Here is a 13,237-nt window from a genome sequence, read left to right as displayed (position 1 = left end):
TATGATGCCATTTACAGTGGTGCCCCGCAAGACGAATGCCTCGCAAGACGGAAAACTCGCTAGACGAAAGAGTTTTCCGTTTTGGAGGTGCTTCGCAAAACGAATCTCCTATGGGCTTGCTTCGCAAGACGACAATGTCTTGCAAGTTCCTGCTGGGTTTTCCCCCCCCCCCTTTTCTAAGCCGCTAAGCCGCTTATCAGCTGATCTGATCAGCAGATAAGCCGCTAAAAGCCGCTAAAAGCCGCTAATAGCACTAATAAGCTAATCCGTCAATGGGCTTGCTTCGCAAGACAAAAAAACCGCTAGACGAAGAGAATCACAGAACGGATTATTTTCGTCTTGCGAGGCACCACTGTATTTTTACGTAACACAATTACGTAACGTAATTATGTAACGTAATGTGTTCTGTACATCTTGTGACCCACCAGGTTGAATGCAGCCCACCCTGCAGGTATTGTGGCTGCTGGGAGCTAAATTAGCTTCCTCTTTATCACTCGCTCCTTGGGACTGCAAAAGCAGGATGGTTGCCAAGCACTTGGAAAAACTCCGAACCAAGATGGCAGGCTGGATTCTTCTTGATGGGTCATGAGTGGAACAGGGCTGGGTCAGGCTAGTAGTGGCCGAAGACAGTCAAGGCGGAGGGAGTTGCTGGGTAGACATAGCCATTTCTGACCCAATTCCTTTGGAGATCCAATAATAATAATAATCTAAAAACCCACCGCAAAACACTATGGGAAAATCTCCGGGAAGTAGTAGGGATGAAAACCCAGAATAAGAAATATGGAGACGTGGCCATTTTCATTAGGGTCTTCTATCTGAAATCAGCACTTAAGACTTCATCGCAAGCAACTCTCTTTTCAGCACCAGTCATCAAAACAGGGCTGGCCAACCTGCGGCTCTCCAGATGTTGGTGGACTACAGTGCCCATCATCCCTGACCACTGGCCATGCTGGCTGGGCTGATGAGAGTTGGGATCAAGGGATAACTGGAGGGCCAGATGTTTGCCACTCCTGCGCTCAGAGTCCACAGATGAAGCTGGCGAGGGGGAGGGGGGAGGATACGACTAGAACTTTCTTACCTTGCCCAAAGTTTGTCAAGTTCTTTTGGGTTTGTGGGGATGTTGTATCTATACAGGATGTCCTTCAGGTCTCTTTTCAGAACGATGCCATTGCCATCGCTGTCATATTCATGCAAATGCTAAAACAGGAGATGTCTTTAATAGTAAGGGCAACCGTATTGGAACATACATACGTCCTCTATGAACCCAAGGCATTACAGGAACTGGAAAAATAAAATGGCAGCATATCTGCAGGGGCTGTATAGCCTCTGTATGCACCAGTTGGTTGCAATCCTGAGCATCAACATAGGAAAGCAAGCCAAGAGGAAGACACTACTGGAAGGCACCAGTGTAGGAAGGAGGCCTGAACACAACGCCATATGTTTATGCATATTAAATCGCTTTGAAAGACCCCAAAAGCAGCAACCTCCAAACCGAGCACTGGCAAATGCGCCACAGGAAAGCCAATAGGATGCCATATGAAACAAACTGATTAAGTCATTAAAGACACCTGAGAACCCATAGGACCCACACATAATGCCTCACTTGTCTGCCTCTCCTCCTACTGGGGGCAAGTACCGTATTTTTCGCTCTATAACACGCACCCGACCATAACACACACGTAGTTTTTAGAGGAGGAAAATCCATAGGCATGCCACCCGTAGGCATTTCCTCCATAACACGCACAGACATTTCCATTTACTGTCTAGGAGGAAAAAAGTGAGTGCTATGGTGCAAAAAATACGGTAATCCTATTTTGTCTTCCTATTATGAGGTGGGACTGAGCCATTCAATCCTAAGCACATGCTCAGTCCAGGCAGGGGCAAACGAAGGCTAACTGACACCCAGGGAGGGGCAAACCACTGGCTGCGCACACATGGCATCACTACATACAGTGCATGGATGTGACACCACGCATGCATTGTATGTAGTGGTTTGCCGCCGCCGCCTGACCTACAGCAAGCCATCCTGATCTAATGGCGCTGCTGCTTGGAGCCGCTGCCTTGGAGGCTCCAAGCAGGAATTGCAGCCACATGGCTGCAGGCATCTCACCACCAGCGTATCTGCAAACATATCCAAAGTTATTGGGGTGGGGGGGGGAGAGGGGGGTCTCTTCTATTACAATCCTTCGTGGCTGGAAGACTCAAGAGCTTGAAATCAGTTACTGCAATACATTACTTCAAAACGTACCACATGTTTCTATTGTTAATGAGCTATTTGTTTATTGCAGCTAATTTTAAAAAAAAATACAATCAAAGATAAACATTGAGTGAAGCTCTGAAATCTCTGTTAGACATGCAGATTTGTTTAAAGACTACATAGAGCTTACCATGGCGAGGTCGTTCCATCTGGTTTGTGCTTTGATAGCGAGATAGTAATGAGCTTGTTCACAAGCGAGGTCTGCATCCGCCACTGTCTGTTTGGGTCTCAGAAAGAAAGAATTATTTTGATAACTAACTGTGGTCTTCTTTTAATGCGATCATTAATATCCCACAAGGTTTGTTTGTTTGCTTGCTTGCTTATTATAGTTTGTACAGATAGCTTTAAAGTCTCATCTCAGACATCTGCATACAAATGAATTCCTTATAAATATTGCCACCCTTCTCCAGCTGCAAGCTAGGAATGATGTCTTTAAAACTTCTGTTAATCCCTGTTATCATTTGCAGATGCAGGTTGGTCAAATTGCTTAATTGCAGCTGAGATTTGAGGGGAGAAATATTTATAAATCAAAGCAATAACATAAAAGATCCAAAGTAACTCAGGCAAGTTGCTACTTATTTTCACTGGCACATCAGATTGCCTGTTTTTTTAATAGGGAAACAGAAGTGTTCCACTGTGAGTTAAAGGTACCAGGCACAATCTAGTAAAAGTTAGGATGAGCGCATGAAGGAACAGGATCCACTTTTCAGAGTTCTCAACTGTGCAGACTGAACTTCTATGGGCGCTAACTGCACACACATAGATCTTTTCTCAAGTTACAGTGTACACACTGGGGGGGGGGGTAAGAATCAGAGCCAGTTACCCCTTCTCACACATTCACCATAATATAATGAAGGCTTTATCTGAGACAACTGCATAGAAGGTCAGTTGGGCTAAGGACCAAACGAGGCACGATTCATGAAGAGAAAAGCTCATTTGGAGTGGACAAATAGCCAGAGAAGAAGAGGCTAAGTAGCTCTTCTCTATCCCTCCCCACTCAGTTCTTTCACTTCTGATTCCAGACTGCTTCACACTTGCATCTCCGAGGGGCGGGCGGGGAAGAAATATGACTTGTCACATCTAGTTTGGTACTTGTTCCCAAGAAACCTACTACAAGAATGCATTAAATGCAATAGTATATAGCACATTTAAGTACCATTGAAATCAACGGAACAAACAGCTGTCCTACACCAGACACAGACTGAAATGCATTGGTCAAAATCTGGGTTTTACCATTTTCCAGATGTGGGAGAGTCATATTTTTGTTGTTGTTCCTTCGTGGTTAAAAAAAAGCAAACAAGCAAAACTCCATATAATAAATTTGCAACAAAAAGTCAGAAATCATTCCAACTAGGTTGAATGGGATTTCCTTTTAGGTTACCAGGGCTGGTGCAGCCAGTATTCTTTCTTCAGCTGGCAAGTAAACACACCCTTGTTGAGACTGATACTTGAGCCTTAACAATTTTGCTTTTTGAGGGATGACCCTGTCATTAGGCAGAGGTTCCAGTTACAGATAGGTAGCCGTGTTGGTCTGCCATAGTCTAAATAAAAAAATTCCTTCCAGTAGCACCTTAAAGACCAACTAAGTTAGTTCTTGGTATGAGCTTTCGTGTGCATGCACACTTCTTCAGATACACAGATACACAGTGTATCTGAAGAAGTGTGCATGCACACGAAAGCTCATACCAAGAACTAACTTAGTTGGTCTTTAAGGTGCTACTGGAAGGAATTTTTTTAATTAGGCAGAGGGACATGGCTGCCACAGGCACCTGGTACTTGGAGCAGACAAAGTTGCGTTCATGTGCCGGGGAAGATGCTGTGCCACTGCCAGTGTGGGGGAAAATTCAAGTAGAAGTCTAGATCATGAGTAGGCAAACTAAGGCCCGAGGGCCGGATCCAGCCCAATCACCTTCTAAATCCGGCCCGTGGACGGTCCGGGAATCAGCGTGTTTTTACATGAGTAGAATTTGTCCTTTTATTTAAAATGCATCTCTGGGTTATTTGTGGGGCATAGGAATTCATTCATCCCCCCCCCCAAAAAATATATATATAGTCTGGCCCCCCACAAGGTCTGAGGGACAGTGGACCAGCCCCCTGCTGGAAAGGTTCGCTGACCTAGATGGTCGTTTTCTGTACGTAGCACCACTTTGTCCTTTGCCTCGGGCAGAAAAATGTGTAAGTGTGAATGAGTTTGCAGGCCCAGTTCAGCCCTCTCTTTGATGTTTCAGATTTACTATAAGGAGGCAATGTTTATGTGGGATAAAAAAATAACAATAACCCTGGCATCTACAGTACAAAGTGGTACAGTGGTACCTCATCCTATGTATTGTATCGAATGGCTCTTAACATGTTTATTGCATTTATTTAAGATTAACAGTCAATTGACTCACACAACATTGCAATAGTTTTTCCAGACACATATTTCCACATATTCAGACTCGTTGAACTTTTGCTAGTTTGTGGCCAATAAGTCAATCTCTCACAAACTTCAAAACTCATAATTACAATTAAAGACCTTAAAAACAGGATGAAGAGTTAACGAGACTATTTCAAGTGAATTTCCAACCTCTCCTCCTACACATGAAACCATGCCAAGTGTATGTATGTTTACTGTAAAATAATTATTTTTAATTCAATAACTCATGTAGCTTTTAATCTAGGCAAGATTTTGCAACACTTTTTCAAAACTAAACCTAGCACATTTCAGTGTTGAAATAAAATAGTTATTACTAATGTAAGATACAGTTTAACCTTGAGTTTTAATTTCTTTAATTAAAGAAATTAATTTATTTTTATTCTTACTTTTATTTATTGTATTATTTATTTATTTATTTTAATTTAACCTGTTAATGGTCTTTTTAAAAACACATGCACCCATCAAGCAATTGTGTACAGTCTGGTACTAAATCTATAACTAAATCCACATCTTTATTGCTTGTTCAAAAGCTATCAGTCATACAATAGTACAGTAACAGGTTGTCCCCACTTAACTTTTGCCTCACTCTTTTCCAAGGCAGAGGTCTATGCTTTGATATCTGGCTCTGAGCTATCCCCCCCGCCCCAAGCTTTCCCGGTGAAAACCCGCTCTTTAAAGCTGAATTGGAGCAAACGGAAATTCAGGGTTGTTGTTTTCTGTGGACTAACGGTTGGGCTTTAAAGAGTGGGTTTTTGCGGGAAAAGCTCTGGATCCAAAAAAAGAGAAAAAGGATGTTGAGCTTTAAATCATGGACCCTGCCTGGAAACAGGGGAGGAAAGATAAGTGTGGATAACCCTAAGAAGTGGAACACAGATCCAAGTACGATGGATAATCTGATTGCATTAATACAAGAGTGTGGATTTATATGACAATTTCTTATGCAGCTTTTCAGCCAGGAAAAAGCACCTGACAAACAAAACAAATAAAAACGACAACATAAAATTAAAAACTGTAGCAATAAGAACGACTGTAGAAAGAGAGCCAGCATCAAGTGTGGAGCAATCAGTTAACATAAAAAGCTCACCAAGACAAGCCAGCTTTTACTCACATTCTGAAAGCCAAGGGAGATGGGTCCAGGCAGATCTCTTGGGGAGTTTCTGAGCCTGGGGGCTACCATTAAGAAGGTCCTGCCCTACATATTTCCCAGGGGGACACAGAGCAGAGCCCACCCCAATGAACTAGGCAGTCCAAATCAGGTGAGAGCAAGTGCTCCTTTAGCTATCTTAGGCTAGGGTTGCCGTGGCCCCGATCTGGTGGAACGCTCTGTCACAAGAGACTAGGGCACTGCGGGACATTACATCTTTCCGCAGGGCCTGCAAGATGGAGCTGTTCCACCTGGCCTTTGGCCAAGGCACAGTCTGACCCCCTCTCTCCTTCTGTAATATTCATAGAACTCTAACCCTATGGTTGCCATTAATTTGAATCTGAATTGATTCTAGAATGTATTTTAATTAATTGAATGCGTGATTTTATGTACACTGTGCTATTTTTACCTGTTGTTAGCCGCTCTGTGCCCGGCTTTGGCCAGGGAGGGCGGGATACAAATTATTATTATTATTATTATTATTATTATTATTATTATTATTATTATTGTTATTATTATTATTATTATACTACATCCAGGCTTTCCCAAACACGTCTGGGATTTGGGCAGCAAAATGGTGTCCAGGCGGACTTTTGCTCAATCAGCAAAATGTCTAGGAAAACAATGTTTGAATAATCCTTTTTTGAGGGGGTGGAGATGTCCACGCCCCACCCCCCTGCCAAAAAAAGCTCAACAGCCCTGTCCATATTTACACTTTTGGGAATATGGCAACCCTATTAGGCCCAAACTACATAGGGCTTTAAAGGTGGCAACCAACAATACAAATATACGTCTGCTCCAGTTGGTCTGGATTTATACACGTCAATTTGCACAGAATATACAAGAATACAACCATGTCCTATTTGATCTTATTTTTCAGGTATCCAGAGCACTGGTTGGGGGAAGCTGGCTGGAGCAGAACGGCCTCTTAAATGCAGGGAGCAGCCCTTTACATTTATTTATATCAAAAGTTCTCCTGCCTACTTTAATTTATTAACCTTAAAATGAGAATAGGGATCAAAGTTGTTCAAGTGCACCCCAAGTTAAGCATTTTTAAATTCAAGTGAATTAAATCAGATTAATTTTTGGTGGATTATGCCCACTGTACAAGTCCACACATATAAATAATATAGTAAAGCTCAAGAGCTGTAGGTGCTATTTGTTTTCATTAGTATTTCTCACAAATGACGGAGTTGTGAAGGGTGACTGGGGGAAGGGCAGAACTAGTGCGTCCTGACTCTTCATGGGAGATATTTAGAAAGCCTGAATTCAGAATGCTTGGGAAGCGCAGAGAACAGTTAAGACAAGTCAATTGTTCTTCCCATTACCTTGACTATTGTCATTTCTGAAACAGACTTAAGTCTACCAGCTGACACACTAAAGAAGTCTTACTCTAAAGGAAGTCAGATGATGAAACACTCTTTGTTCTGTGCTTGGAATGGTACAGTGGTGCCTCGCAAGACGAAAAGAATCCGTTCTGTGATTCTCTTCGTCTAGCGGTTTTTTCGTCTTGCAAAGCAAGCCCATTGAAGGATTAGCAGATTAGCGCTTTTAGCGGCTTTTAGCGGCTTATCTGCTGATCGGATCAGCTGATAAGCAGCTTAGCGGCTTAGAAAAAGGGGGGGGGAGGGGAAAAAACCAGCAGGAACTCGCAATACATTGTCGTCTTGCGAAGCAAGCCCATAGGAAATTTGTTTTGCGAAGCACCTCCAAAATGGAAAACTCTTTCGTCTAGCGAGTTTTACGTCTTGCGAGGCATTCGTCTTGCGGGGCACCACTGTATCTGAAGTAGGTTCATTTCTAGAAATCAATTGCGCTAATATATTGGTGTTGAGTACAAACTTTTTAAAACAGCTTTTAACAGAAAGGGCTTGCTATGCTGAGTGGGATGAAGCCTCTGCACTAGCTTTCTGGCAGGTGAGTTGTTGTTGCTTTCCAGGCAGAATAGGATCCTAGAGTTGGAAGGGACCCCAAGGGTCATCTAGTCCAACCCCCTGCAAGGCAGGGATAGCGAAGGGCCAAGGCAGTTTGGGAAGTTGGCACAGTGCAGCTGCTGCCGTCTCCCCACCACCTCGCCCTTCTCCCTTCTTGGAAAGCAACTGTGGCCCACCTGCCTAGACGATTACTGCAGCCAGCTCCATCCCCCACCCCACCGTGAGCCGATTCTTGTTTTGAATATGTAGGAACATATGGCATTGCATCTTAGCTATTTTGGAATTTGAAGAGCCATATGCACAACTCCCAAGTAGCATTTCCAAGGGAATTGTGTGCCCAAAGAATCTAGGAGCAACAAACATAATAGAAAGCTTTTAAACTCAGTGCTATTTAGATGGTGAAGACCAGCTTGGTCCAAGCCTACTAAAGGAGTGGGATCAATAGCCTTGATTTACATGCTGACATTCCAACAAATGAGTTGCAACATGGCTTACAAAGGTAATTGTGGAAAGGGTGGATTTAAAATATAATGAAAGGTATGGGGAAATAGAAATATGTATAAAGAAATAGCAATCCTAAGAAATCAAAACATGTTGCTTCACTGCCAGGTATGCTTAGGATCTTACAAGCACCAAATTGGCTAAGGGCATACAAAATTTCTTCCAATACTATCAAACAGTAGCTGGCATCTAATCTTAGATCCTTGAATCCTGAAATATGCCACACAATATAGCTTGCATTTTATGTTAGGTAATAATAACACAAATTTAAGTAGATCCATAAGACTGCTGCCCTCCTTACTTGTTAGACGAAGGCAACCAAGGGCGCATGTCTCTAGTTGTATTTGCTTGGAACAACTGAAGAAATTCCGGGTAGTTTAATGTAGAAGTAATGTTCAGTCCCAGGATGCCAAGGAGACGATTGTATTCATCATCTGTCATGCTGACCATAAAGCTATCCAGGAGGTGTCGAAAATCAAGCATGCTGACTATACCATCATTGTTCTTATCTATTTTACGGAAGGCGATGTATGGATCCTAACAGGGAATATTCAATTTTTTAGTATCAACACTTGGCCTATTTTTTTTTCCTTTTTATACAAATCACTAACATACTACTGGACTAACTATACATCTAAAAATGTTTTGCAAATGGATCCAGATCTTCACATGAAGAGGTCCCTTTAGGTTTCTTTATGGAACAGGCCATGTAGGGGTGATCTAGCATTTTCTTCTTACAGCCTCCAAACCAAAGCTGAGGTGCCTTAGGAACTGGGTGTCCTGCGCCATATTGCATTTGATTGTTCATTTGATTCCTTCTAATTTATTTCAACCCACCACGAATGGCATCTCTTTACAAAAACTAGTCAGATTAGTTGAAGCACATATATGTGGCCAACATGACTATAAAGAGAAACATTTTTGGAGTCTTATATCCTCCAAGAAAGCTACTCAGAACACATCCAGTGGATAATTTTCAAGCCTCACCTTTGGATGGCTACATGTTATGCTATTGCTCATACCTCTAGCAATTTCACTCCACTTGTATAGAATACTTTGACTCCCTCCTACAGACCACCCCTACAGCTGGGGAAGACTGGAGAAGTTTGAAGTGCTGGCTTGCCCATCAACTTTCCCTGCACGCCCAGCAAGGAAGAAGCCTCAGCATATCAATTCCACAGCAGTGATTGTTGCCAGATGGGAAGACTCATCTCATTACTGCAAGCTAAGCTTTTCCTTCTTGTAAGGTTGCTAATCTTCTTTTGCTCCTCTTCCCTGATGAACACCTGAACGTTTAAGAACCCCTGGCTGCAGCTACAGGACAACTTCTTTCCTCTGCTGTGAATGCGATAAACTCAGGCTCCCTCCTTCCTGGAAGGGCAAGGTAAAGGGACTTCAAACTTTCATCCTACATGGATAGTTTGTGGAAGGAAACTGCCTTTTATACTAGCAGACATAAGCAGATTACAACACAAGCAGCCTGACAGGCAGACCTTCTCCAAGATTGATCTGAACAGGAATGAAACATGGATTTTTGAATCTACAGTGGAGGGAAATTGCTTAGAAGGAGTCCTCCTCAAGTTCCTCAGTTGCTTCACTGACCATTTCATTTCCCAGCAGGTGGAAGAAGCAACAAGGGTATCATCTTATCTTGGACCTTCTCCTCACCAACAGGGATGAAATGAGAGTACTGGAACCTTGGGAGGAGGTTATCATGTCCTCTTCGGTTTCATGATATAGAGGCAAGGGAAAACTTGAGTGTAGTCGGACATGTACTTTGGACCTTAAGAAGCCTAATTTCAAAAAGCTTAAGGAACTACCGGGTGAGATCCATGGTCAGAAATACTCAAAGAGAAGGGAGTCCAAAATGATTGGGAGTTTCTTAAAGGTGAAACTTTGAGTAATTGGAGTACTGTGTTCAGCTATGGGCGCCACCATTTAGGCAGGATATTGACAAGCTGGAATATGTGTGGGAAAGGGTGATAAGATGATCAAAGGTCTGGTAAACAAGCCTTGTGAGGAATGGCTGAGGGAGCTGGGTATGTTTAGCCTGCAAAAGAGAAAACTGAGAGGAGACAGGATAGCCATCTTCAAATATCTCAAGGGCTGTCATATGGAAGATGGAGCAACCTTGTCTTCTCCTGCTTCAGAGGAGAAATCCTTACAAGAAAAGATTCCGACCCAACATCAGGAAGAACTCTCTAATGTTCTGGAACGGACTCCCTCAGAAGGTGGTAGACTCTCCTTCCTTGGAGATTTTTAAGCAAAGGTTGGATGGCCATCTGTCATGGATGCTTTAGTTGAGATTTCTGCATTGTGGGGGATTGGACTAGATGACTTTTGGGGTCTCTTCCAACTCTAGAATTCTACGATTCTATGATTCAAAGGCCCTGAGGGTTCCATCAATACCATTCTCTCCCTTACAATAGCAACACATGAGGAAAATGTGCAAAGAAATGCAAATACATAACAATAAAACATGACATCAATAAATAACAGGAATGAGCTGTCTGCACTTACCCCATATTCCTCCACAAGCTTATCACAATACTGGCCGAGGCATTCCTCAGCGGACACAAAGTGACACTTGCTGGCACTGGCCCGTCGGTTTGGAGAGTGTCCACTCATTCTGGAATCTGAAATAGTTACATCAGGCCAAAGTGGCCAATGGTCCACAAAATCATGAAATAGATTCAAATCACTGACACTAGAAACCAGTGTGATATACCAGTCAGAATGTTGGGCTAGCACCTGGGAGACCCCACTTGAGTTCCCCACTCGGCTAACGCAGCTCACGGAGCAGGGATGTTGGGGAGTCTTTCCCTCTCAACCAAATGTAGATCACAGGGCTGTTGTCAGGATAAAGTGAGGGAAGAACCACAATAATCTCCTTGGAGAATTGGGGGGATGGACTATAAATATAACCTACTGTATAAATTAAAAATTCCTTCCAGTAGCACCTTAAAGACCAACTAAGTTAGTTCTTGGTATGAGATTTCGTGTGCATGCACACTTCTTCAGATAAGCATCTGTATCTGAAGAAGTGTGCATGCACACGAAAGCTCATACCAAGAACTAACTTAGTTGGTCTTTAAGGTGCTACTGGAAGGATTTTTTTTATTTTGACTATGGCAGACCAACACGGCTACCTATCTGCTACTGTATAAAGTTATAAATTAGGTGGTCAGCTATTTGCCAAGAAAATGCAGCTTTCAAAAAACATTTCGTAACCCCTAGGCCCCAGGTATCACAAACCTCTTCAGGTTTGTAATATTTGGACAATAAAAACATTTACTGCCTGAACTACTCACCGCAAATATACCTAGCAGGCTGGCAAGCTTTTCTCAGTCTAGGGCCACAATCTCACATACTGGCAGTGCCCCCACGGCCATTTTCTCTTTTTTTCTGGCCCTGTTTTTCTCTCTCCCCCCCCCCCACATTCTTCCCTACCCAACAGGCTGCCAGGAGAGGCCAAATCACTCTTACCTGAGACCTGAACAGATTTCTTGCAGGGGGCTTTTAAAAACAGGCCAGGGCCTACATAAAATTGGGCCGAGGGACAGGTGCTATTTGGCTTCAGTGCGAGGGAAGGGGGGCAAATCAGTTCTCAGGGGCTGGCTAGGCTATTTCAGTTCCTTACAGTTCTTTGGCTCTCTGCTGCTTGTGTCAGCAAGCCAAGACAGAGAGGCATTGGCTAAGAGACACGTGTTGCTGCCAAGAGAACGCTGCATGAATTGCAGAATTATGCCACAATTTATTACTCTTTGGATTTGGTTTTCACGTTTGCCAACAGAATTAAGAAACCAACAAACCTTGAATCTGGTTGTCTTCCCCCACATGGAGGAGAAGAAAAATCAGCCACCATTGCACAAGAGGACCCCATCCTTAACCTGAACAGCTTGGGGGAAATGGCTGAGCCTTGCTTACTCATGGGGTTGCTGCTTTCATCTGTTAGTGAAGAGCACTTATTCCCAGAATAAGCAAAGCTCAGAAGGCCCTCCCAGCCAATAAGAAAAAAAGCTTTACATTCTTTTAGAATATTTATAGTAAGGTATCAATAAATATCCAGTTACCTTCAAATATTGCGATAAAATCAAGATAACTCAGCCCTCCAGCAGGGAATCCTAATTTTTCAATGAGTAGATTAAACTGCTCATCATCCATTGGCATCCCAATATCATCCAACAGCTGGCGGAAAAAGAAAAAAGCAGGAGTGGGTGTGTGTTTTTTTGGTAAAAGACTAGGCACAATCCTGCCCCTTTTAACGCCCACTGATTTCAACAGGAAATGCTCTGTTCCCTTCCACTGAAATCAAATAGGACTTGTAAGTGCTTAACTCCAGTTGGATCAAGCCCATTTTTTCTGCTTCAAATAAGGGCTCTCCTACTTGAGAACTTGCTGGTTCAGATGGGGCTGCAACATTTAGTCAATTCCCTAAATCAATCAATAAGCTGGAAAAGGGTTAATGGGGCAGCAGATTTGACATTTTTTGAACTATTTTAGTGCAAATACTTCTAAAAGTTGCATGTGGCAGGAACCATTTTTGAAGAAACATTGCCTTCTCTCACACACAGAAGATAATTCATTTTCTAAGAAAAGCACCTGCTGTTCCCACCTGTCTGTAGGATGACAAAGAAAGCATTTCCTTGTCAAATCTCTTCGTTACATTGTTACAACTGTAATCCTGTACCAGTTTACCTTGTAGTAAGCCCCTCTATGAGCAGGTATGGAATTCCATTGTCACAGTTTTTAAGTGACCAATGTCCCCAATCTTAGGTAGCTCATTAAGCTTCAACCATAAAGTCATAAGCTGAAGCTCAACAGTCCTTGCCCCCCCCCAGCATAGTTTCCACCTACAATGCTGAAATGATAGCTGCATTCAGACATTAACCACTCTGTGCATAAACTGCGTACTGGTGCATGCAGTTCAAACTCTTGTTTTTTGCCCCCTTCCTCCGTTGAGCAGGAAAACAAACAGAATGGCT

The 13,237-nt window shown here is 42.9% G+C and overlaps 1 protein-coding gene across 2 annotated transcripts in view; it reads right to left on the bottom strand.

The window, feature by feature from the left end:
• The window catches only part of EFCAB6 (EF-hand calcium binding domain 6), a 115,481-nt gene that overhangs the window by 36,399 nt on the left and 65,845 nt on the right, over positions 1-13,237 (bottom strand). For both annotated transcript variants that reach the window (XM_083503317.1, XM_083503318.1), the window contains exons 17-21: positions 12,326-12,440; positions 10,773-10,888; positions 8,554-8,789; positions 2,388-2,484; positions 1,079-1,197 (exon numbers count right to left, since the gene is read on the bottom strand). In XM_083503317.1, coding sequence (XP_083359443.1) covers positions 1,079-1,197; positions 2,388-2,484; positions 8,554-8,789; positions 10,773-10,888; positions 12,326-12,440 — 683 coding nt within the window. The remainder of the gene's footprint in view (positions 1-1,078; positions 1,198-2,387; positions 2,485-8,553; positions 8,790-10,772; positions 10,889-12,325; positions 12,441-13,237) is intronic.

The sequence above is a fragment of the Podarcis liolepis genome, assembly GCF_965112155.1.
Source record: "Podarcis liolepis genome assembly, chromosome: 5".
NCBI lineage: Eukaryota > Metazoa > Chordata > Lepidosauria > Squamata > Lacertidae > Podarcis > Podarcis liolepis.
This window is presented reverse-complemented; position numbering and strand designations above follow the sequence as displayed.